Source organism: Sturnira hondurensis, unplaced genomic scaffold (genome assembly GCF_014824575.4).
Source record: "Sturnira hondurensis isolate 20B ecotype Veracruz unplaced genomic scaffold, ASM1482457v3 Scaffold0002840, whole genome shotgun sequence".
Taxonomy (NCBI): Eukaryota; Metazoa; Chordata; class Mammalia; order Chiroptera; family Phyllostomidae; genus Sturnira; species Sturnira hondurensis.
The window spans coordinates 24,933,068-24,959,685 of NW_028075471.1; the positions used below are offsets into that span (position 1 = coordinate 24,933,068).

Genomic DNA, 26,618 nt, shown 5'->3' on the forward strand with positions numbered 1-26,618 from the left:
CCATTTAGAATACAGTGTTATTTTGCTAAGAAAATTCACTCTTCCAGTGGACCATTTCACTGTCTTGAAGAGCTGGGGGGAATCAAGAAAACATCGCCCCTGTACCAGAGAGCCATGTCTTGGTGACCTGTCCTATGAGTCATTTAAAGCCACAGTGGCGTCCCCCACTCTGCCTTTGTTCATTACAGCAGGTGTCTCTTCCAGAGGCAGACGCCTGCCGGGGATGAGACCTCAATCCAAAGGGCTTTGCGGTTGTTGAGCGCATCAGGCACGTAGGGGAAGCTCCTTCAAACTTCAGCTCTGTGGGCAAGCATGGAACGTCACAGCCACCGTGTTCCGTTGCTTTTGCACAAAGAGTTCCCAAGAAAATGTATCGGAACAAGATTTCTTGCAATTATCTTTATACTTAAGAACCAGGATCACAAGCTGAGTACATGCACTTTTTCTCAAAGGCACACCTCCTCACTGGGCCGTTAACGGTTCACTGTGAACACCAGAGTGCAGCCATGGTCAGCACCTCGTTTTCTAGCCCTGGGTGTTGTTGCCGACACCTCAGGCTTCCCCTGGACCCGGCTTCCCGTGGGGCCGTCCAGCTGTTGGCATGGAACAGGCCTCTGCTAGACCTTTGCACCGCCCCTCTCCCCCACACGCCATCCGTTCGAAGAACTTGGAAGAGTGGAAATTGCAGATCCCGTTTTCACCAAGAGAAAAGGCAGACTGCAGGAGGTGAAGTAAATCACCGAGGATGACGCAGCTGTTCCTTCTGAGTCTGGACCCCCCTCAGTTTTCTGATACCAACACTTCCATTGCTGGCACAGCTGGCACCCACCTGCCCTTCTTTCCCCCAGAGGATCGGCCCAACCCGGGCCCCAGGAGTGGGGGCAGGTGGGGCACACCTGAGGCCGGGCCCTCAGGGTTGGTGACAACCACAGGACATGCTCTCTCTGTGTGTCGTTAGTGTGGATTGAGATATTTTCTCCACCCTCTTGAGTTAAAAAATACCTTCAAAGAAACAAAATGGTTGTCTTTTCAGGTTACAGGGAATGTGGAAACGCCAACTGGGGTGAAAAACAATGAAAGGAAAAAGGAAAGGGAATTGGAACTGTGGTTTCTAATGCCAGGCGGTGCTGGAGGCAGTGGACTAAACGTGGCCGGAATTTTCCTGAAAAGACTCCATCAGAAGGCAGGGCAGGTTTGCTGCGGGTGCTGTGTGGATGTTCCCTCCCCTCAGCAGGTCATGACAGTCTCTGAACCTCTGGGGGTGGCGGCAAGCGTGGGGTGAAGATAAGCGTGCTAAGGAGGCTGACACCTTCTCCATCTCTCGGTGAGTGCCTTACAGTTCGTGATTCAGAGGGTGCGTGGGGAGTGCTCAGAAACAAAGCAGGTGTGCATTCGTGATGGGCCATGGGGACCAGGCTAGGAAACGGATTTCATCCTCACAGTGTCCTTTCTCTCCTCTTCTCCTGCCCACACTGCGCTTCTCGCCCGCGCCATCACCACACCCTCCAGAGCGTCCAGTTGCCTTTCCCTATGTCTCCAGATCTCAGTCCGAGGCACACCTCCTGAGGGCATGCAGCCTGGCTCTCTTCCTCACCTTGCAGCGGCTTGCGTTACTCACCAGGTTACTCTCATCTCCTTCTGCCACACACATTCCATGGATCAGGCTTGCGACAACTGTCTTCCCCTGAGTCACAAGGTTTTAAAGGCCAGAGCACAAGACTCGAGCATCTCGGTGGATTTGGAACAGCTTACCCTGCTGTGCTGGGCACACAGTGGACTTTTACTTCCCTGTGTGTGGCATCAAGCGCTTGAGGGCTTTCCTGACTGTCTTCGTTCCCCGGGGTCTTTTATGCACATGGACATACATGCTTTGTTGTACTGAGCCCGGCCTCTTGGTCACCACCGTCGAGTGCTCCTTACCGCCCCACGGCTGGCGGCAGTGCCCTCCCATGGCAAGTCAGCAGCATGTCCCAGACGTATGGACGTGGGTGCGCACAACCCTGGGTGCCCAGTGTTTGCTTTTCCTGCAGAAAATGAAGGGCCTGGCTTTTCCCTGCAGGAGAAGCAGGTGCAGAAGCATCGGTGCAGGGCCCATGCCAAACATTACAGTTTCTTGGGCTCTCCACCTGTTCCAGCGACAGGTGGGGTGAAAGGGCCGGGACTGGCGCCAGGGTGAGGACAAGTCCCAGCCCTGGCTCGCCTGGTGACTGCAGGCAGCATTCTGAGCCTGTCTCCTTGGCTGTGGGAATTAATTTCTAACGTCCTTGTGAACAATACTCTTGCTCTGGTACAGTCATGGCCATGCACTAATCGGGTATCTCCCATGACTTAGTTTTTTTTTTGTCCTGACTAATTTAAGCAGAAACATGTCCTTGCCAGAATTCTGGGATGTTTCCCTGAATGGATGGGATGAAAACCAGGCTTGGGAACTGGACGGCTGGCAACCCAGGGCACCCTTATGTCACATACAGGAGCAGGAGGATGCGGTAGGCAGTGGGTGTCACTGGACACTTCCCTGGCACTCACAGCTCTGCTAGGAATCTCTGATTGTTTGTCTTCAAATCACCCATGTCCGGGGCCTGGCCCAGCTCAGGAGCCCCACCTTCTTCAGCTGCAGGCAGGGGAGGGGACTGTGGGGAGTGTCCAGCTCGGAAAGCAGGTGGTGGCCAGGACACGGCCATCGCAAGGCTCACAGACACGCAGAGCTGGTCCTGGGCAAAGAGGCTGACAGGCGGCAGCTCTCATTCCTTTACACTTAGAGGCCAGGACTGTGGACCCCGTTTTTAGATGACGGGGTGCTTGTAGGGGCCAAGGGTGAGACGGAGGGTCCGTGGAGCTGGAGCCTCAGAGTTCATGCTAACGTAGTTTCTGGGCAAGGCACAAAGGTGGCCCTCTTTCTCTCTGGGCCTCCACTGTGGGGTGTGCCATCACCCCAAGAAGTTTTCCTGTGGGAATGGAATGAGCAGAGCTATGAAGAGAGGGCTCCTCCTTAAGGAAGGACGTTTTGTGGAGGTTTCACCTAAAAACTCTTATTAGGTGACCTGATCTACTCTGAAGGGCTCCCTTAACTCCTGGGCAAACTTGGAGGTAACTTTGAGGGTCTCCAAAGGCCCCCAAAGGGTGGCATGAGCCTTCCTGAAGGGAAAGGTATTCGTAGAAGGCTGGGAGTTTGCTCCCACCTCAGGTTGAGAAATCCAGAAGCAGGCTCATCTGTGGGGTGTGGGTGGAAGAGGCTGAAATGGGTGGTTCGGGAGGGCTCTGAGATCACTGGGCAGGGAGCAGAGTCTGTGTGGTGGTCTGCTGGGGTCTCCGTTTAGGCCTCCCCTTTACACTTGGTCGGGTCTGTGTTGGTATGGTATGCTCGTCTGCAACACTCTCCAAGGTTTGGGATGCTTTAAAGAAAACAAACGCATTTTGGAAACCTTCCTAAAGTCAGTTTCCTTACTTCACACCTAGTCTATCGTTTCTTTTCCATTCGTGTGGTTCTTTTTACTGATTATAAAAGGAATAGGAAAAAAGCAGTTGATTTTCATGTCAGTAAAAGAAAGAAAAAATAATTTTTCCATATATAAAGAGCCCACGTACTAAACATTCACAATGTACCACCAGTATTTTACATCTTATTTAATTATAGCATCAGCTTGAGGGTGTCCAAACCTATAGAAACATTTATTAGTTTATCTGAGCCAAATAGTGGGCATAGCTGGAAGCAAGATCTCAATGGAGCGAAAACAATGCCTCCCAGAATGCAGTTTGCAGCTTCTTTTACATATTTGGGATTAAGGAGGGAAATTAAGAAAGGTTCAATGGAGGTGGGAGGAGGCAAGGTGGGGATTGGATTACAGGATGATTAATGGAATTCTGTGCTCTCTTGGGGGTGGTTATAGCTTATTTCAAAGGGGTGTTAACCTAGATGCATAGACACAATGGACAGAGCTGGCTTAAGGCGAAGGTGAGCCTTTTAGTAAAGAAGTCACAGGCCTGGGCGTGATGGCCACCCACGCCCTGCCTTGTTAGGGCTCTCTGATCAGATACCCTGCCCAAGGATCACTTTGGGTTAGATTTATGACAGCGCCTCTTTCTGCCCGCAACAGGAAACATTTTAGGGACTGTCGTTATTCACATTTCAGAGACTTGGAAACTGAGGCACAGAGGTGTTAAACTGCTTATCCGCTGCTACCACGCTGGGCCAACAGGCCTCAAAGTCTGTCCGATTCCCATATCCATGTTGTTAAGAATTTACCACCTCAAACATAATAGGTGCGAACAGACCAAACATTATGACTCAAGAACAGCTCAAAGCCCCAGAGCCTGTAATTCTAAGTGACCAAGAAATAGCCAACCTTTCAGATGCACAGTTCAAAACACTGGTGACCAGGATGCTCACAGAACTGGTTGATTTTAGTCACAAATTAGAGGAACATATGAAGGCTAAACTGATTGAAATGAAGGGAAATGCACAGGAAGCCAATAGTGATGGAAAGGAAACTGAGACTCAAATCAAGGGAGTGGGCCAGAAGGAAGAAAGAACAACCAAACAGAAAAGAAGGAAGAAACAAGAATTCAAAAAAATTAGAGGCTTAGGAACCTCCAGGACATCTTTAAACATTCCAATATCCGAATTATAGGGGTACCAGAAGGGGAAGAGGAACAGCCATGAGTGGAAAACTTATTTGAAGAAATAATAAAGGAGAACTTCCCGAGTCTGGCAAAGGAAATAGACTTCCAGGAAATCCAAGAAGCTCAGAGAGTCCCAAAGAAGTTGGACCCAAGAAGGAACACACCAAGGCACATCATAATTACATTAGCCAAGATTAAAATGAAGGAGAGAATTCTAGAAGCAGCAAGAGATAAGGGGACAGTCTCCTACAAAGGAGTGCCCATCAGACTGTCAGCTAATTTTTCAAAAGAGACTTCACAGGTAAGAAGGGCTGGAAAGAAGTATTCCAAGTCATAAAATCCAAAGACCTACATCCAAGATTGCTCTATCCAGCAAAGCTTTCATTTAGAATGGAAGGTCAGATAAAGTGCTTCTCAGATAAGGTCAAATTCAAGGAGTTCATCATCACCAAGCCCTTATTATATGAAATGTTAAAGGGACTTATCTAAGAAAAAGAAGATAAAAACTATGAACAGTGAAAGGACAGCAAAGTCACAGTTATTAACAACCACACCTAAAACAAAAGCAAACTAAGAGGACAACTAGATCAGGAGCAGAACTATAGAAATGAAGATCACATGGAGGTTTAGCAACAGGGGAGTGGGAGGAGGAGAAGGGGGGAGAAGGTACAGAGAATAAGTAGCATAGACAGTAGGTAGAAAATAGATAGGGGGAGGGCAGGAATACTATGGGAAATACAGAATCTAAAGAACTTGTGACACATGGACATGAACAAAAGGGGAGGAATGGTGGGGGGGTATGCAGGAGGGGAGTGAGGGGGGGAATGGGACAACTGTAATGGCATAATCAATAAAATATAAAAAAAGAATTTACTGATAATGTCGAGGTCATGTTTGTACTTGATTGCAAACTTACATTAACATCAAAAAAGGAAGTTTTATTGAAACACTTTCTCATCTTGAATCTTCAAGCATCTTTAATCTTGACTTTTAAAATCTACTCACTTTATTCTACACACAGTTTACCCTGCTAGGTAGCACCCACGAGAGACTACAAAAACCATTCTGAGCAGGGACACGCAGCAGAGTGCCCTGCCTATTCACAAGCCGGTTCCAGTGCTTTTGAACAAATGTGCCTGTAGTGCCCACTCTCTGGCCTGTTTGAGTGGGTTGTAAACTTACTAAAACCAATGACTTTAGATACTTCAACCCCGAGAGGCTGGGGGGTCCCACCCAGGCCGTGCCCTCGCCTCTGAGGACTTGAATGACCAATGAGCCCCTGATTCACAGTGCACGCTCAGACTCATCAGGTGCCGGGAAGATGCTGCTTTCAGAGAAGCCCACCCTCCTGGGCTTTAGACCGCTCTTTCAAGTCCCTCCCAGTGTGCCATCCACTTTGTAGTTTCCTTACCAACACAGGTCCTGCGGTTTGGTCAGCTTCTCACAGAGGCCCAGGAATAGGAGTCATGGCCCTGCTCACCGAGATGGCTCCCAGGTGAGGACAGGTCACCAAGGCCCACTGCCCAAGCCCCTGCAGAGACGCAGCCAGAGCGAGGGGCCAGGGCATCTCCCCAGCCACAGACAGCATGGAGTGGCTCCTGTATCTCCAAGCCACTGCTGAAAGAAGTGGTCTTTATAACAGGTCATTCGCAGCGCAGCCTCTCTGCCTGTGCCTCCCGGCAACCCGAGTGCCCGTCGTGGGAACACCCTTGATCTCTGCATCACACACAGGACTCCATTGCCTTAGCCTCTTGCAGAGCCATGTTCGCCTCATTGCCAGCAAGCTGACTTGTGCTCCTGACTTTCGGGGGACCCTCCTGCAGTGGACATTGTCTATATGGATGCTTCCAGTCCCCTGTGGTAGAAAAATGGCTTGTAGAAAGCTACTCGGTTAACGGCTTAGCTCCTGCTGACGCTGAGGACGTTTCCTCCTCCCTGGGGGAGTGGTGTTTGCTGTCTGAGATCCAGAGAGAGGGAGGAAGCATGGTCCCCAGTGTGGCTCTCTCCACAGCACCTGTCTTGGCCCTTGTCCTTGTGACTTTTATTCATCTTGCGTTCTAGGTTGGTTGTTTTGTAAACCTCCTCATTTCTTATTGGAAGAAGGAATAAAAGGGGGATGAAACATGGAAGAGATGGTCAGACAGGGACGGGATGTCAGAGAACCATCGGTGTAAACCCAGGGGCCAGGGTGGGGGAGGGGCAGTGTCTACCGCACCTTCACCCACATCGTCTCATCCGTGGCAGTCTTCTCTGTCTCAGTGGCTCTCTGCCCAGGTGGCCTACACATGGTTTAAAGCAACGTCCAACAATGCTCAAGACTTCCACACCTCTGTCCTCTTGTCTTTATGTGACCCGTCTCATCTCCTCCATGAAAAGAGCAGGTGGGATGTGAGCTGTAGGGAGAACGAGGAAACGAGAATCACCCAGAATGTCATCCTTCCGCCTGGTTTCCCATGGGGATGTGAGTTGCTAACTATCCAAATTATGCTCAAGTATTTCATCCCCTACTTGATCGAGCTGCAAATAAAGCGTGTAGACCACTTCAGCAACAGTGATTTGATCATGAGGTGCAAAGACTGGTACATAAACTTAATCGTGAGAAATTAATTCATGAGAAGTAGCTGCTGATAGCCCTAGAGGCCTGTTTTGTATATATTTTTCCCTAAATGGTGACTTGCCTGCTTCCTGAAGGTGTCTTGGGGAACTGGAATGACTATGCATGATTCTGCAGTCATCTAGAGAAAACCACACAGAGGCTGCAAAGTGACCTGGACATGCATGTGGATGAAAGCCAGGTCTTGAACAGGAACATGACATTGAAATGCTTCAAGTCAAAACTGTCGGCAAAGAAGGAATACACTTGTCCTAGAACCAGGCCTTTAAAAGAGTCTCATTTTGAATCGGTTGTAAAGCATATGGTTTTTTGGTGCAAAATATCAAATTGCATCATCTTATCACATTGTCTCAACTTTGAAGTTTAGTGGAGGGCGAGGAGGAGTAGGAGAATGTTCCAGATAAAAGACTGGCAGGGGATGTCACAGGAGAAAGCTGTTTCCAGAGCCTGTTGCAGCCAGCTTAGATGCATCTGCTACGGGGTGCCTTCCCGAGGCTCAGTCACGCAGCCTCTCTCCTGGGGTACTTGGCAGCTCCCTGTGTCTAGCAAGTCCAGTTGTATTTTGACATGTTCTCTACACTCTGTCTTTCCCACCAGATCACAAAGTCACAGACGATGCTGGTTGTCTTGCGGGCGTGCATCTGTTTCTAGTGTAGCGGGCTGCCCGTGCCGCCAAGGGCTAAGCCCATAACTGATTACATTGTCCTCCGGTGAATATTCATCCTTGCAGGTATTTAAAGAGATTAATACCGTGTCTGAAACTTCGGAGGGTAGATGTGCTTCAGAGCGCAGGCTTTTTGACTATTGGGAAGGTGAGCTCCGTGTCTAGAAACAGCACCTGCGAACAACGGCCGTGCCATGTGGAACATCTCACTCCCTGCAGAGCCTGGGGCACCTTCTCTGATGAAGCACATTAGAATTCCCACAGTAAAAATTACAACTGGGGGCAGGACGTGGGATAAAGAATGACTATAATTTCTTAACAGCTCAGGTCAGGTCAGGATTTGCTACCAGAGAGTAACAAACACTTTGACTGGTTTTGGAGCACTCTGGATTTTGCAGTTATAGGTAGGATTCTGGGGGCCTGTATTACACCTTCAGGCAGGAGGGGGGCTCACTAGGGGCCCATTCACTGATGCAGGACCTTCTCCTCTTGTCGGTTCAGTGAGGAGGAAGCACACGGGGCTGGGTGTTTGTGGAGGGGGATGTGTTTCATAGCTGACAATGTTAGCATGGTCCCTGCAGGAGGGTGAGAGGCCTGCTTCCTTCCCCACCAAAAACTCCCAGGGGCCACCACTGCCCCAGGGGCTTTGACCTTACCTGCTGCTCCCCCTCCGTTCTAACCAACTTGGACATTTTTCTAGAGCTTCCCCTCTCCATCCGTTTTGCTTATAGCTCAGCTCCTAGGAGCTTCCATACTGTCCTTCTCTGCCCCCCGCACATGTCTTTGGCACATGACCCTCAGGCCTCTTGTTCAACAAAACCTCAGCTCTTACTAGTTTGCCTTTGCACAGATGCCAGACAGCACTCACTTAGAAGGGAAGCGGCCTCCATGTGTTTTTGTTCAGAGAGGGATGTTGACATGGATGAGGGTCTGGGAGCATGTGCAGGTGATCAACGGGCCCCCCCGTCTCGTTTGTCACCTTTGTCTACAACAGAGTCAAAGCACGAGGAAGGCGGAGTCAGCTCTGTGGGTGTTAATCCATGCTTTAAAGTAGGTAGCATCATTTCCACTCTTCTGTCTTTTTAAAAACCTGTGTTTTATATCTTTAAACAGTGCCCTTGCTTATTTTCTCATGTATTTGTTCTCACTTGCCTTTATTCCTGCTCTTGTTTGATTAACTAAGACCACACATCTCTTTCAACAACTGTTTACAGAGGCGTGTGCTTTTATGCCATTTGCGAAAGGAATTATTGCGCTCTCCTTTCTCTTTTTCTCTCTAACTTGTTTGTGGAGGTGTGTCTTTGGATGTTCTGTCATTTCTGACCTTAGGCCAGTGACCACAGAGATGGGGGCAGGAAGGTGGGGCTGCCCTCTCTGGAGGTGCTGCCAGCAACACCCCCGTTGAAGCCAGCCTTTCTCTGTCTCTCTGAGGAGAGCTTGCCCCTCCCAGTGCCCGGCTGCGCTGATTTTCTCGGTGATTCTGATCCCATTCCTGGTGGGTGGCACTGTGATGCTCTTTGCTGTCCTCCTCTAGTTGGCACCTTGTCCGGTCCCCTGCCCAGGGCTGGTAACCAGTGCACAGGTTGATAGCCAGTGTGCCTCTGCCTCCACCGCGCGCGGTACAAGCTGGCCCAAAGCACCAGCCCAGAGTCAGGTGCAGGGCAGGGCCTGTCTCCCTGCACCATGCCTGTCCCTGCACCCCACTGGGGCTATGGACACGTGCCCCTTTGTATCCCCCAGTCCAGAGCGTGCCAGAGCACTTGTCAAAGCAGCAATGAGAAGTGTTCCCTGGGAACTTTTAGTGTGGGAAGAGGACACACAACTAGAATAATGATCAGCTACCCAAATAAGCACTGGGATGCATCCCAGGAGGCCAGGGATCTGTTGTAATAAGTTTCTTTCCTTCTTTCTATTGTTCCGTTGTGTGGGAGGTAAACCATAGTCACCACAATTGACTTTGCATGTATAATATATTTTTCAATTTTGTGAGGTGCAGGAAATACAAAACATTTCAACCTGTGCACTTAACTTACTTGTGTACGCTTTACATTCCGTATCATCCCTTTCGTAAGCTCCTTTGTGACCGTATGGAAGATCCGCATCAGTTCCTCAGCAGTGCTAGTTCACTGCCATTTCCCTGTGGCTCGTCACCCAGGACTGTGGAAGCTCTCACATCCCCTGATACTGCTTTCTGCGGAGCGCCCCAGGGGCACAGGAGGTGCATCCCAGTGTGGGAGGGCAGCTTTGATTGGAAGCAGGGAGGTGGGAGGTAGGCGTGGTGGGTGCCCAATGCCGAGCCCTTCCGGGAGACCGATGGCACTGAGAAGTCCTGAGGTTGAGTTTGGGAAGACGGGACCCGGAAAGGCCTCAGATGTCAGATTGGGAGGCTGACGGACTGTAAGCTTTGGGAAGCTGGTGCTTCTTGTTAAAGTGTTCTTCAAAGTTTGAATAGTGTTCCCCTTTGAGTTGACTTTCAAAGATAATTATAGATAATTTAATCTATGGTAGAATAAATATCATCTGACTGCTGCTTTGTTTACCTGGAAACCTCTGTCGTCTTACGCTGCTAAGTAAATTCATAAAAGATTTTATTTGCTAATAGTACAGATAAAATGTGTTTGCATCTCCTGTTTAGGAAACAGTTTAATCAAATGATCCTGGAAGTTTTGCACTTTGTCCCATCTCTCATCTCGGCCCTCTCCTGGGCCTGGCCCCAGTTCCGAACATTTTATTAAATGGTTTGCTCCCAGCAACACTTCCTTCCTTCCTCCTTTCCTGAGTTGGTCCCTCCATCCTGCCTCTGGACTCTCGTGCTTTTGCTCATCCTTATCTTGTCCTTTCAAGCGAGGGTTCCCTGCACCAAGAATAGGAACAGCGTCCTGTAGATGGGAGGCCTATGGTAGGGGGTGAGGGGAACTGAGTTGCCCACACCTGTGTCTCTGGCACCTGCAGGGAGAGCGGGGCTCAGGAAGGCTGTCTGCTGGATGCCACAGCAAGTTCAGGGTGCCAGTTCGGTGGGAGACAGGCAGCTCAGTGCAGTCAGGCCACGTGGCTCCTCAGTGGGGTGCACAGCACCGACTGCTTACCACTCGCCAGCCAGTGACGGTGGCATTTCCCAGAGCAGGGACATCTGATTCCCAGAGCAGGGATTGGGAATATGCAGGGGTGTGTGTCCAAGGATCCTCAGGTGCAACAAATAAATGAATAAAACTTTGCGTCCAAAAAGTAAGAATTTGAGCTTTGCTAACATTTGCTTTGAAAGAGTATTAATATTATGTGTATAAAAAATTCAAATATATAAATATGGAGGTAAATTCTCAAATATTTTTGTGATGGGGTGCACAATCAAAATACGTTGGTGACTATTGATCTAGATGATTGATCTCCAACCTGTGGGTGAGTGAGTTATTGGCCGAGGCCCATTCATACATGTGGAAGGATCTACGTTCTTACAGTAGCTACTAAAAATACAAAAATCCGCTAAGGGTTTATAATGGTCACGTAATGTTTTTGTTGAGGTGTTTTAAAACCCACTATACGCCCTAGCTAGTGTAGCTCAGTGAATTGAGCGCAGGCCTGCAAACTAGAGAATCGCGGTTTGATTCCCAGTCAGGGCACATGCCTGGGTTGCAGGCCAGTTCCCAGCAGGGGATGCAGTTCCCGGCAGGGGGCGCATGAGAGGCAACCATACATTGATATTTCCCTCTCTCCTTCCCTTCTGCTCTAAAGATAAATAAATAAAATCTTTAAAAAAAAATCCCACTGTAGAAGTGGATTCCTTGTGCTTGAAAATACCCCGACTTTTCTGAAGGAGACCCAGTCATGTGTAGGACACGAAAGAGCAAAGAGAGAAGAGTAGAATCCCAATGAAATACTAGGTTGGCTGGTCAAAGTCTTTACCCTATTGGAAAACTATCGATGCTGAAGGTCTCTCTCTCCCTCCCTCCTTTCAGTAACAGAAATGTTCTCCCCTCAACACGGTCTTTTGCTCGCCGGTTCTGAGTGAGTATGGGGACATCTCCCAGCCCCAGCTTCATGTGCAGAACCCTTTGCGTTCCCGTCTGCACTAGTTCGCCAGGACGGCCACAGACCATCCCCGCCTGCCTGCCTTAACCCACAGCCATTTTCTCACAGTCCTGGAGGCTAGAAGTCCAAGATCAAAGGGTCAGCAAAGGTGTTCTTCCCCCACCCCGAGGCCTCTCTCAGTGCCTTGCAAGTGGCCTCTTTTTGCTGTGTCCCCCCAACATTGCTCCCCTGCACAGAGGCACCCCTGTTGTCTCTGTGTGTCTGAACCTTCTTTCTCCAGTCAGACTGGGTCAGGGTGCACTCGAGCGGCCCAGCCCTAACCTTCATGTGTCTGTGTGGTGTGTGGATTATGTTGACTGAGGGCAGCTTGAGCTGTAGCTCAGGAGACACTCCTGCCCCCACCCCCCGGCCACCCGGAAGAACTGGAATTGGAGGCCTTGCCTGTATTGGAGATTAACGTAACTTTCTGAGCTGTCTGTAGGGCAAGCAGACTCCTGTTCACTAAACATCTGCTCTTCTTGTGATCCAGCAGTGGCCCTTTAGACACCCAAGGTGCCTTCCCTCCTCCTGTCTACACACCCACGTTCCCTTCTGTCTCTGAACCTGCCGTGGTGCACGTGGCCTCTCCGACTCTCGTGTGTGGGTTCTCATATAGGCTTCAGATTTGGTCGTGCCCCTTGCTGACATGTGTCATGTCTGTTTGAGTGTTAGACCAGCCAGAAGAATCTCGGGGGCAGAAGGAGGGTTCTTCCTGCCCTCCCTTCCCTGGTGGTGCTGTGAGCAGGACAGTTGACCGATCCCAGTTCACTCGATTCAGGAGCCAAAGTGGCCATGTCCCCAGGACATCAGGATGGCCCAAGGCCAACAAGGAGGGGTCGTTTTTGCAAAAAATAGACTGGACTTCATTCACATGTGCCACATCTGACAGAGTCGGTCTTTTTAGTGCGTGCCTCAGTTTCGATGACAGACATGTTATCTCAGATTCCCAGGAAAGGCACAATTTCTAGGACGCTTGTAACGTAGACAAACACAGTATAAAGAAGGCCCAATGTTATTTCTCATTTGACAGTGCCTTCCATGTCATTTCAACACACCCAAAGCAGCCTAATCAGTGTGACATTTCTCTTTTAGAATAAGAGAAAACAAATCTTTTGAGGTGTTCCCAGGGCCCTTGGGATATACCTCAAAGTTATTCCCAGGTCAATACTCCATAATTCAAATTTTGGTAAATGTGTCAAAATATATCAAAAGTTTTGGACATTTAACTAAATAGGATCATAAACAATTATAAAGCAATACTTAATTAGCAAAACTTAGTTCTTCCTATTGAGATTTAGTTTGCTCTTAAGTAATCAAGAAATTTAAGACAATGTAAAACAAAATTATTTTGATAAAACACAGAATCTTTACCTTCTAGGCAGAAATCTTTCTTATATTATCAGTAATAGACCGTTGGTTCTTTTTAGTAGGACAAAAACCAAACTCAAATTCTGCCTTAGCTTACTATTTAAATTCACTTGCTTGTTAAATTAATTTTAGTCTTATTCAGCTTGACCACACATAAAATTTCCTTTCTCAAGATTCCTTTTTCACAAACCTTCTACAGATTTCCTTTCTACATTCCCATTTTTCCTTTCCCATTCTGAGACAACCAGCCTTACTCTAGTACAAAGTTAATTTCCCTCAAAAATACATCCCCATATCTCATACTTTTTAATTTGGGGCCAAAACATATCCCTATTTTTTCTATATTTTTCATTACACAGATTAGAATTATTAGCCTTTTAAAAAGTTAGTTTCTAGTGAAAACTAAGAAGTGAGCCATGTGAGCTGCCCGCTAAACCTACAGACCTGCTGAACCAGGTTCGTGAACACATAGTGTACTTTTTAGAGTTTTTTTTTAAATGTGGCACATGGCATGTTTACGGATATCTTTAATTTCCCTATGATAAACTTACATTTGGTAATTAATGTTTCATCATTTTATGTTTGGTCATCCCAGAATTTACTCAAGGGATTCTTTAAAGTCAGTGAGGCTGCCCTCCTCAGGGTGCGGAGCCAAATGGAAAGTTCAGACTAGAGTCCCAGCAGAGCTGATCTGAGTCACTCAAGGGGGATCTGAACCACTGCGGGGTGGAGGGTATCCGAGTCACTCGGGGGTAGTCTGAACCACTCATTTTAAGGTAGATCTTAAAATGAGGTGTATTTTAAGGACCAAAATAATTGCAAAGTAAATCTTGATTTTTTAAGTTTGTTGTTGGTAATATACGAACCTTAAAACTATTTTGTGAGTATCTTAGGACAGTGCAAATGTGTTGTTATTGTGGGGAGCCAGGAGGCTTGTTCTGAAAGAAGGGTGGTGGAGATATGTAATGGAGAAAGGTGAGAAACACATGGTTTTGGATTTCTTATGTTACCCCTTGAAATGGCATAGAGGATTACCACCGCCAGGAATAATGGTCATATCTAGTATAAGACCTTGGCTCCTACATAGCACTCCTTGGTAAAGGAAACCAAGGCTCCTTAAAGAGATGTGGGATTTTGGTTAGAGTCGGTTATAACACGAGGTAAGCCCACGACATCCAGTGGTACCAAAAAGTAAAGACGTGCTCACAGGTCGCTGGAGACATGTCCCTCATAAACAGAGGACTCCCGCTGCCCCACTTGGGACACATGAGCATCAAACCAACCAACCCTAAAATAGTACCAGGTTTTGAATCAGCAAAGAATCTTTGGTATTAAGACTGAGAGTTTGGGGTTGGGAGGGAAAAGTACCTTTTTAGAGAAGAATGGAAGATAACTATGAAAGAATGAATTCGGAACATCATGATTTTGTAAACGTTGATGTAACAGTTGGTTAAGGCAGGATCATGAATGCCTGTAAGAACTGTTGGATGGTTTGCAGGAAAGCTTCTTTCAGGACAATTAGATGAAATGTTGACCTACAAAGTAGTTACATATTCCAAAATATTATCCCACAGATGTATCCCTGGGATGCAAGTTTGGCTCAATTTGCGTACCTCAGTTAATGCGATATACCACATAAACAAAATGAAGGATCAAAAATTATATGATCATATATTAATAGATACAGACAAGATCATTGGACAGTATCCAACATCCATTTATGATAAAAGTGCTCAGCAAAGTGTGGCTAGAGGGAACACACTTCAGCGTAATAAAGCCACGTATGACAGACCCACATCTAACATCGTACTCAACTGTGTAAACCTGAAAACGTTTTCTCTAATGTGAGGAATAGGACAAGGACGTCCACTTTTACATAACATAGTACCGGAAGTCCTAGCCAAAGCAGTCAGACAAGGAAAATAAATAAAGGCATCCAGATTTGAAAGGAAGAAATAAAACTCTCAATATTTTCAGTGGGCATGATACTTTTTAGGGATAACCATTAAGAAGCCACCCCAAAACTGTTAGAACTAATAAATGAATTCAGTAAGGTCATATAACACAAAATTAATATTCAGAAATAAGTTGCATTTTATATGCCAACAACAAACTATCAGAAAGAGAAAAAAAATTAAATCCCATTTATAATTTCATCAGAAAGAATAAAATACCTAGGAATAAATTTAACCAAATTTAAAACTGTACTCAGAAAACTATAAAATACTGCAAAAAATACAAATAAATGGGAGGCTGTACTGTGCTCATGGGTAGGAAGAATGGACATCGTTAAAACATCCATACTCCCCAAAGCAATTTGCGAATTCTGTGCAATCCCTGTCAAAATACCAAATGGCACTTTTCAGAGAACTAGAACAATAATCTCCAAATTTATATGAAACACAAAAGGCCCTGAATAACAACGCAATACTGAGAAATAAAAAGGTGCAGGAATCATGATGCCTGATATCAAACTATACTACAAGGCAATACTAATCAAAATGGAATGGTACTGGCATAAAAACAGGTAACTCAATGGAACAGAATAGAGAACTCGTATATAAACCCATACCTATATGGTTAATTAGTCTATGCCAAAGGAGGCAAGAATATACAATGTGGGCAGAGACACTCTCTTAAATAAATGGCATTGGAGAAATCGGACAGATTTATGTAAAAATATGAAACTGGACCCCTTTCTTATACCATACCCAAAAATAAGCTCAAAATGGATTGCAGACTAAATGTGAGAACAGAGACTATAAAACTCCTAGGGAAAAAAAATAGGCAGTAAACTCTTTGACTTTGCTCTTAGAGATGTTTTTGCACGTCTCCTCAGGCAATGGAAATACATGAAAAAGTAAGTGAGACTCCCTCAAACTAAAAAGGTTTTGCACAGCAAAGAAACTATCAACAAAATAAAAAGACAGCCTACTGAGTGGGAGAACATATTCACCAATGGTACATCCAATAAGGGGTTACTATCCAAAATATGTGATGAACTCATATAACTTAACACCAAAAAAGAACAATCCAATTAAACACTGATCAGAGGACCTGAACAGGCACACAAATGGCCAATAGGCACATGAAAAGATGCTGAACATTCTAACCACCAGGGAGCTGCAAATTAAAACAATAATGAGATGTCACCTCACACCTGTTAGAATGGCTATCATGTATAAATCAACAAACAACAAGTGTTGGCTAGGATGTGGGGAAAAGGGGAACCCCTGTCACTGTTTGGGGGCTTTGTAAATCGTTACTGCCACTGTGGAAAGCTTATGTAGTTACATCAAAAAATTAAATGCACCCCTCTATTCATTGCAGCATCATTCACAATAGCCGAGATAAGGAAGCAACATAAGTGCCCACTGACAGACAAATGGGTGGGTAAAGAAGTGGTACACATATGCAATGGAATATTATTCAGCCATAGGAAAGAATGAAACCTGGCCATTTGCAACATTATGGAGGGACCTAGAAGCTATAATCCTGAGTGAAACAAGTCAGAGAGAGAAAGGCAAATGCCAGATGATTTCACTTATATGTGGAAACTGAAACAAACTAACAAAAAGACATATAGATACAGAGAACAAACTGATGGTTACCAGGGGGATGGATAAAAAAGGTGAAGGGGATTAAGAACTACAAATTGCCAATTATAAAAACAGTGATGGGAATGTAAAGTGCAGCTTAGGGAATATTAAGTAGTATTGTATACTATTCAACAGTAGTATTCAATAGTATTGTATTGAATATTTAATAGTATTGTAATAACTATTTACTAGACTTACCAGGGTGATCTCTTTGTAAGTTATATAAATATCAAATCGCTGTGTTGGACACCTGAAACTAATACAACATTGCATGTCAACTGTAACTGAAAGAAGCATCCTACAGATTAATTACTAATTACCAAAGCAAAGGGATTCGTTTACAGTGGAGAAATGTGGCCAACATCCCTCCAATCAAGTAATTGAACTTTATATCACAACCATGGGGCAAACTGGTGTTTTGTGCCGCCTTCTGCACCAGACCGGGAAGGACACACCAGCAGCCGGGTGTGCCCAGGAGGGGAGTCGGCTCTGACAGACGCAGGGCACTTTCCCAGGAAGCCGGCCTGGGTGCCGCATTGGAGGGAACTAGATGCAACCTAAACCAAAGCAAAAGAATGACAATGATGATACCATGTGTGATCCGTAATTAAGAATTTAAAAAATAAAACAGCTATAAAAGACATTGGGACAATAGGAAAAAATTTAGTAAGGGCTTATATGGAGAAATATCGCATCAGTATTAACTCTTGCATATAATACATTGTGTTCGTGTAGGAAAAGTCTTAGGAGACACAAGTAGAATTATTTCTTTAGGGGTAAATTCCGCATGTCATCAGCAAGGCTTAGTTCAGAAAAATGTGTGTGTGTACAAAGGACCGTCCCCCACACGGAAGAGGAACAAATGCGGCAAAATGTAACAGTGGGTGCATTCCAGGGTGTAGAGCTCTTCTGAACCACGTTTTCCAGTTTTCCGCAGGCTTGATTTTCAAAGCAACACGTTGAAGAACAATTTCTTTCTTGGGTCCATGAGCTTCTTGGTACCCTTTGGGTTTCTTTTGTTTGTATATCAAGTTGTTGTGAAGGTTTTCTTTTTACTTTTAAAAAAACGTGTTTTGGGTTATCTTGGTGGAGTCTCTCCCCTGACATAGTTCTTTCCTTTGAGATTCTGAGCAATGTGAGTTTCTGAATGTGTGTGCTAGTAAATAGAGTAACTTCAGTAAAAGAGGTATTGTTCGTTAACCTCCAGGGAGCTCCAATCTATGAGGAAAACATTGAAAATAAAACGGACACGTCATCTCTCCTTTGTAGCTGCCACTCAATAAGTATGTGCTTAAACAGGAGTGTGTTTTGTAAGCCTCTGAATATCATTAGCATATCTAATATCAACAACAACAACAACAGCACAGAGTTGCAGGGTCATATCCCAAGAGAAGGCGTTGACGTGCATTTTAGTCAGGCTGGCTGCACCCTTCTGCAGCTACCAGCCCTGCCCCCAGGGAGCGCAGGAGGGCATCTTGAAGGGCTCCTTCCTTCCCGGGGCTCAGCCCTCAGTTCTCTGGGGAAAGTCTCCTCCCTTTCCTTTCTGGTGCATCTCGGTGGATGGGGCTTCTTTGCGGTGGTGTTTATACCACAGTTCTTCCCGGAGCTCCCCATCCCGCGTTGGGGGCTTTCCACCTTTCTCCTGTGAGCACCGCTGCTGGGTTGCTCCCTGTGCTTGCATGGAGGTTCCCACCCCTTCTCACATCTAATTCTTGCTGCTCATCCGGTAGATAGAACAATGTTCTTTGAAAGAAAAAAAAAACTTTTTTCATGTCTCTCTGAGTTAGAGTAGAAAATTCTGAGAATGAAAACCAGCTGTAGGAGGCCATGCAAGCCAGACTACTGAGGATGGCTTGAAGGCTGTGGACCCTGGAGTTGAGCAGCTAGCCCTTCACAGAAGCCGGCTTCCACTGAGGGGTAGCTGCGGGGCTATTGAGAAGCTCTTGCCCCTCCCTGAACTTAGGGTTCTCCTGTGCCAAGTGGAGGGCAGATCAATCCCTACTTCCGGTGGCTGGAGGGTTAAGGGGCTTGCGGATAGAAAGCACCCTGAAAGGCGCCCTGTGTTTTCTGCGTTGAACGGCATCTTTCCAGGGAACTGCAGACCTGGATCGAGTTCTGTTTTCAGGCTATTAATGGTGACCCTTACACTGGTGATTATTTTGGCCTCCTGGGCAATCGTGTCTGTTTGTAAGACCATCAGTCTATTAATATTTTACCAAAAAGAGATCTGTATTATTAATTTAAAATTTCCTTTAGAGGTCCTCTACCACACAGTACTTTTTTATTTTCTCTTATTAGCTCCACGTTTTATTTTCTCTTATTAGCTCCACGTTATATTTTACCTAATAAACACCAATAAAAGATTCTATAACAAAATGGTAAAAAATAAAGATATTAACAGTGACCCTTACAAAATAATTTCCTCTTGGCTTTTTCTGTGTCTCCCGTGGATTCAGGTTTCCCTGGGACTTGTGCACGCCCACGCTACACACATTCTGTGGCCCCCCGAGCGCTGGCGGAAGCTGGAGTCCGTGCTCCCTTCGGAGCGCCTGCTGGTTCAGAGCGCGGATGAATGAGCGCGCCGGCTCCCCACCTGCACCACGGCCAGAAGAGGCACCCGCAGCTGGTGATGCTGCGCAGGAAACACGGCCGTCACACTAAAATGATTAGAGAGAGTTCTAAAATATTAAACAGTGTTACGTGGCACCTGATTTTGTGGTTAATTGTAATACCCTATATTGTTTTATGCCAAAAAAAAAATGCTGACCTCTGGGAATACAAACACTTTATTCCCGTGTGTCTTATGGGGGGTAAGTTTGAGATTTTGCTGTGTATACTTAGTCTATTGATGAGTTTTGATTCTGGTGCTTGCTGCTGAATGAAAAGGAAAATGAGTATTTGATGAATGTTATTGCTGAGTCATGTCATTTACTCCAAGATGAAGCACGAAGGAGCGTATTATGCACACACTGATAGAAATTATATTGTAAGTGACAGCATCTATCAGGCAGCGCCTACCAGCTGGGATGAACAGGAAGCTGCTGTAAAAATAAACAGATTTTGCTCAGGTGCCATTGTGGGTGTTTGTCATTGAACCTGTATGTCCATTAATGAGGAATATCTTATCTCTTTGGGGGACCAATTCTATCAATATTTGCAGACAATCAAGCCTTTCTTATTGGTCCTTTTTAATTAAAAAACTTCTGAGTGGTCTCATGACTATTCACATTGATGGGTAAACCCATTTATCAATATTTGGTTATTCTTTGGTAAGATGTCCTAAGTGAAATGCGGGGAAAAAAATCACTTCAGATCGACCAAGTTTGATTTCTACCCCAAAGATTTCTCAGTGTTCCTGACTCTAATACTGAAATCACCAGTTGTCAAGAGTTGCAACATTAGTGAATAGCTTCTGTAATTGTATAGAAAAGGAGGGAAACTGCCAGCCCGCAAGTCTATGTTTATGAAGCTTTTCTTCTTTTGTTCCCCTCCCATTGATCAGAGGCTTGGGTCGAGGGAAACTCAGTCTCTGATCCAGTGCCCTCCGAATGCCTAGTCTACTATCCTTCTGCTTCACCAGCGGGCATGACCCCAAACAAGGGCCAGCCGTCTCTCAAACTCATGAGCTTGTAGGAACAACAGCAAAACAAACGCATATGTTACTAAAATAATTCATTATCACAATAGTTTGTTCACTGGCCATCAGTGAGTACTTATGTCAATGCTAAGATTGGTCAAAATTAAGGTTTTAAAAGAAGACATGCTGAAAATCTTTCCCTGGGTCTTCATTACTTTAATCAATCCTTCTATTCCATTTTGCTCTCTTCCCCAACTTGAACTTCATGCTCTGACCTATAACTGCAGTTTGCCAAATACTTATCACTACTTAAGGGCCTGCCATTATTTTTACTCTTGGCAAAGAGTAAAGTGCATCCCCTGGGATTATGTGCAGAATAGTGCATGCATAATCTACTCTTTAGTTGCTAGAACATAGGAAAGCCTGGGGGCCACGGATGAGGGCATTGGGGTGGTAATGACCGGGGACAAGGCAGACGGCAAATGGCGGGGGGGGTGCTCCAGGTAGCTGGTATGCACCGCTGCTATGGAAGAATCTGGCATTTTAACAAAGGCATGCTGGTTCTCAGCCTTGCCGCCTTATCAACTATCTGTGTTACTCAGACGTTAATGCAAGATTATAAATCTTTGGAGAAAAGGTAAGTGCTCTTTCTACTGATTTTGTATTCGTTGAGCCATCTAGCACATCACCAGCAGAACTAATACTTCATGCTGGTTAACACTCAGCTTGTAGGTTTCCTCCTTGAAAATGCACCTCCAGGCTGAGCTGACCACCAAGTTCCCTGGCATGCATGCTTCCGTCTGTGACAGCATTAGCCACTTTCAACGTTACCCATTGGAGAGAGAGTTCTTAGCACCCACCCCCACTGCCAGGACATAGCGAGAAGCAACCAACCCGGGAGCCAGAAACAAAATCTTCACGGATGTCCTATTCTCGCCACGGCCCGCCTCTCCTTTATTATTACAGGAGAGACCGCAACAAAATCATTCTTCTTGTTTTCCTAGAAATACCTCTAAGTTGACCCATAAAATCACTCCGGGGCCCCTCTAGGTTCTCTTTATAGCTGCCAGTCGTTATAAGGCCCTGAGGGTAACGCCCCACAGGCTCCTGAATGACCACCTGAAAAACAGCCTGACTTGCACGTCCTGCCAGGACTGTTAAGTGAGCAAGAAACAAATGTCTATTATGTAACATCACAATAGCAATGTTGAAGTTTGTTACTATAACCAAGCCTACCCTGATTCTGTAGGTTAGTTCTTCTGGAGAAGGGTTCCAGTACAGCTTACACAAAGTCTTTGGGTCAGCTCTGCTTTGGCCCAAGACTGTCACGCCTGTCTTTAAGAGGTCAAGGTCTCTACTTGCCAAATTGGGAAACAAGCCATACATGCTTTTCAGTCTCAAAATCAGCTCATCACTCCACTGCTCAACTTCAAATATGCAAAACGCCTTTACACGCATCTGATATACAGACCATCGGTAAGACCACAAAATGGGAGCTCTCACTTGGCAGGTCAAAAAGGGAAGGGTGCCCAAGTCAGCAGGGGCCTTAGAGGAGAGCGGTGTCCCATCCCCAGCAGCAAAATAATCGAATCGCCTCACTAGAGAGTACACACAGGAACCGAGGGCCCTGATGAGAGGGTCCACTCCCCAACCAGCGTCCAGGGCCCGCAATGGCAAGGCCACACTGACACGCTCCTACCCAGGTCTCTCGTTTTACTGTTCAGTTCTCCCAGAACTTATGTCCTCTGTGGCCCTAAACATACATGTTTCCCCCCAAGTCATCCCAATCCGACTCCTTCTATGAGAACAAAATTCACCTCGCCGAATCTCTCAGATAGTTTCGGTTTCTGCATTCTCTATACAGACTTGACTGTCTGCAGAGATGTCCGAGATAAAAACGCCGTCTCGATTCAAAACCACAACGCATCTTTATTCCCCCACTATGTCCGTCTGTATCAACTGTTCACCCTGGTGGGAGATTGATTCCTGCTTTCTCCTCTCGCAAAGACTTGAGACCTCCTGATGCTCACCTTCAACTAATGGCATAGCTTCCGACGTAATGAGCCTGTAAAGGAACTAGAAGAGGACTTCCCCAGCCTGCCACAGTCATACAGAGCAACCTATCTGTGCCTGTTTCCACATACTCTGCTTCCTGCCTCTTCTTGCGCATGAATTAATTAAAATGCACTTTTTCGTTTCACACACTAGAATTAATGACTGAGAAGATAAAGCTGACAGTCTGTCCAGATTTCAGTACAAAGTCCCTTAAACAAATGTATATGTAGGAATCCTCTTGTGTGCACTGTCCACTAGATCCAAACCCTCTCACCTGGTCAAGGAAATTTCTGTAGTAATGAACCCTCTTCCTCGATAGTGCCAATTTCCCTTTTTCATAATCACTGCCATCAGCATAAATATGTGCTGTAATCTTCTGCATCTAACCACTCGGCTTTGACACACGTCCCCTTGTACTCAGGTTACTGCCCTGGAGTGCTTCTCCATTATAAACATCTTCTGGAAAGAGTTGCCCACAGGCGCTCTCTCCAGTTCCTCTGTGAGCCTTCCCTTTGAAATGAAATCTGTTAGCTTAGGCCCCTCCTACTCAACTGGAACTTTTTGTGTGAAAGCCACCAAAGATCTCCACTAAAGCTTTTTTTAATAAAAAGCTTCCTAGAGTGCTTAGTATTTGTGTTTAGAATATGTCACTTTCCTTTTGCCTGGTTTCATTCGTTTGTTCGGTGGGGCAGGTGGGTATAGTTCAGTGGAGTTCACATCTAAAGAATACAGCTGTGAGTAGAAGTAGCAAAGGAGATGAGCAAACGATGTGGGGGACAATGAGCAAATTAACAAATACAATCAGAGGGAAAGTGGATGGCTTTGGCAATTCACGTGATTTAAGAAGTCTCTCCTTCTGAGATAAGATATAGTCATTTCAGTCACAAAGGGTCCTTCTTTCCTAAATTGAACGCTCCTGTGGGTAAGGAGATGCTAAAGACTATGAGGAGAACAAAGAGTTAAAACCATCTCAACAGTGAGACGAGATTAGAGGTGGGTAGCGTTAAACAATGCAGGGGACTCAGTGAGAATCACCCAGCTGCAATAACTGTGCTGGAAGTTAAGGCTGATCCAACCAGACAGCTCGCTCATCAAGACTAACTTGGAGACTCCTTGCTTTGTCCACCAATCCGAGCCCCTCGGAGCCAGCTGACTCCCCACAATCGGCAAGCAGCTGTTGAAGGCATTATTCATTCACCTTATTTCGGTATTATGAGGTTCTAGGTCAGGGGTGTCAAACTCATTTTCATCAGGGGCCACATCAGCCTTGAAGTTGCCCTCACAGGGCTGAATGTAATTGTAGGACTGTATAAATGTAACTACTTCTTAACTAAGGGCTAGGAGCTCGGCGCTGCTGCAGGGTAGAAACAAGGGCAGATAAAACTAGGTGGAGGGCCAGATTTGGCCCTCGGGCCTTGTGTTTGCTGCCTCTGTTCTGGGTCCTGGGTTTCAGTAACTGAGCAGTGGGTTAGGCTCATTTACTGACACGTTCAACAAACATTTATTGAGTACCTACTAGGTTCCAGCCCCTGCCCCTAAAAACTCATCATCTCATGAGGAAGATAAGTGTCTAAACAGGTAGCCACAGTAACAGGCCTGCACGCTATAATAAAGACATATGCAGAATGCTTCGAGCGCACAAAGCACACAGCAGCTACTCTGTAGAAGGTGCTCCAAAAGCAGATGGAGACAAGGGAGCAGCGCAGGTCCTGTGCTCTCTCTATTCGCAGCCAGAAAGGGATAAAAAAGAGGGCTTAAATAACTCACACCTAGCTGTTTGCCCTGAGGTAGAAAGGATTTAAGTGTTAATGAGCAGTTCAGCAAAGATCAAACCTACAGTTAAAGAGTGATAATAGTGTGGTGCTACACAGCAGAAGCATCCAAAGTAGGTAGAATAAAATATTTGAGGGCAAGAGACTGCCTGTCCACAAGGACAGCAGACCGCACCCGATCAATTCTGACACCATTATCTCCCCATCTAGAGCTCGCTCTGGCTCCCTGAGTGTGCAGTGGTCTCTCTACTCCTCTCTCAGGACTCTTGTTTTTAACCCTTACATCACAGGTGGCAAACATAAGGCCTGAGCTCTACCTTGTTTTATCGGCTGGCACCTTGTTTCTACCTGGTGGCAGCAACACGCTCTCACTTAACTATTAAGGAGTAGTTACATTTATACAGTCCTAAAGTTACATTCTGCTCTTTGAAGGTAACCATGAGGCTGATGTGGCCCCTGGTGGTAATGGGTTTGACACTCCTGCCTTAAATAAAACACCCTTAGCTAAGCTTCCTGAAGTTTTATGTCTCATTTGTTTAATCTTCTGAAACAGTCTCTCAGAATGTTGCATGTAGAAGTGCTCGATAAATATCTACACAACCAATCACTAATATAGAAGATCAGTTGGGAATTTGTAAATAATGTCATTCGTGTAGATTTCATGTCTGTCTGTGAAGAGTTGAGAGGTTGACTGAAGAAGTCACGATGAAGTGGACAATGAGACAGTCAGGAGCTGGTGTGAGGAACACGAGGTCACGGGGCCATCAAGGCGGCCCTGATGACCATGCTGGTGGTGGATAGGAGAAAGGTCCGGCTTCACTTCCGTGCCTGCTTGGGAGCAACTCCAGCATCACAGAGATGTCTGCAGCGAGTCTCCCTCACAATTTATTGTGCACGTGTATGCACAAGTATCACAAGGAACTTGAGAGAGCAAGGCTCTTGTCTCTAGTCCCCAGGCCCCGTGACATACAGAATATGAAAAGACTCAACCTAGTTGAACTCCAGGGGAGCACAGAGAGACTGAAGAGGTAAGGCAGGCAGTTAATCTTCTGGAAGGTGCTGCAAGGGAAGGCATGTTTGCTCAGCCAGCTAGCTGTCTCGGGTCTGCGTGGATGTGATTTGCTATCTTAGCCGGTGGGCAATCAGTCCTGCCACTGAATCTCAGAGCAAGGAATGCCCGGATCACTGAGTAAGGTGAGTCAATGGAAGAGGAGGAGAAACAGCCTTTCGTCAACCATCAGGCCAGAATGACAATCCAGGCAAAGTTTGGCCCCACGTACAAATGCTCCTAAGCACATTTATTATGACTTGAGGAAAAGAGAAACGAATGAATTGGCAATGAGCCTTATTATTACAAAGCAATCTTTCCTTATCATCATTCAATAATGATTCTAGATGGATATCTCAGCCAGAAAATTGCACTTGCTGCAGAAAATTATATTGTACACATTACCATAAAGATAACATCTCAGTTGTCAAAATCATTAAGGGCTACGTAGGTGAATGGCATAGATACTACAGAATCCTCAGTGGGTTACTGTTTCACATTAATTGTGTAATGTCTCTTTTCTTGGCTTGACATAAGCAAACATAGTATTTTAATAGAACTAACACTATGTTAGCTTGAAGGACATGCTTAAACATTTTTGTCATCTTCTAAAATGTAGATACACAAATCGGTATAAAGGCTTTCCTTTCTCCGAAAGATACAACATCCCTGTTGTACAGCTGACACTCTGGTTTTCTTCTCTACATCTATTGCCACTTGGCCTGCTATCTGTACACATATGGGGTGGGGTGGGGGCTGACTCTCAGGTGTGAGTCAACTCCAGTTAATTGACTTCAGTCCAGATAACCTCCTGCACCCAGACAAAATCTTTCACTGAAGGACACACAGACCCGAAACTTCCCTATACACAGACAGTGTGGTTGAGAAATGGAAATATGACTCATTCCAGAACATTGAGAACAAGGAGGGGTTTCCCAACTTCTTCTAGAAAGGATATTTTCTCACTTGTATGAGAGTTTAGTGAATCAACTCTTTCTCTTCCTCTCAGCATCCTGGTGAGTGGTTGTCAAGCCATAGAAAAATAGCTAATGCAGAACTTCCGGCCAAGATGGAGGCCGAGGTAGACACACTGTGCCTCTTCACACAACCAAAATAAGGACAACAACAAATTTAAAAACAAAAAGCCAGAATTGACAGAAAATTGAACTGTATGGAAGTCTGACAACCAAGGAAATGAAGAAGAAGCATTCATCCAGACCGGCAGGATGGATAGAG

The 26,618-nt window shown here is 45.8% G+C and overlaps 1 protein-coding gene across 2 annotated transcripts in view; it reads left to right on the forward strand.

The window, feature by feature from the left end:
* Nucleotides 1–20,146, forward strand: part of IMMP2L (inner mitochondrial membrane peptidase subunit 2) — a 643,351-nt gene extending 623,205 nt beyond the window's left edge. For both annotated transcript variants that reach the window (XM_037041124.1, XM_037041125.1), the window contains exon 7: nucleotides 19,387–20,146. In XM_037041124.1, the coding sequence (XP_036897019.1) occupies nucleotides 19,387–19,506 (120 nt within the window). In that variant the 3' untranslated portion in view covers nucleotides 19,507–20,146. The remainder of the gene's footprint in view (nucleotides 1–19,386) is intronic.
* The last annotated feature ends 6,472 nt before the right edge of the window (nucleotides 20,147–26,618 follow it).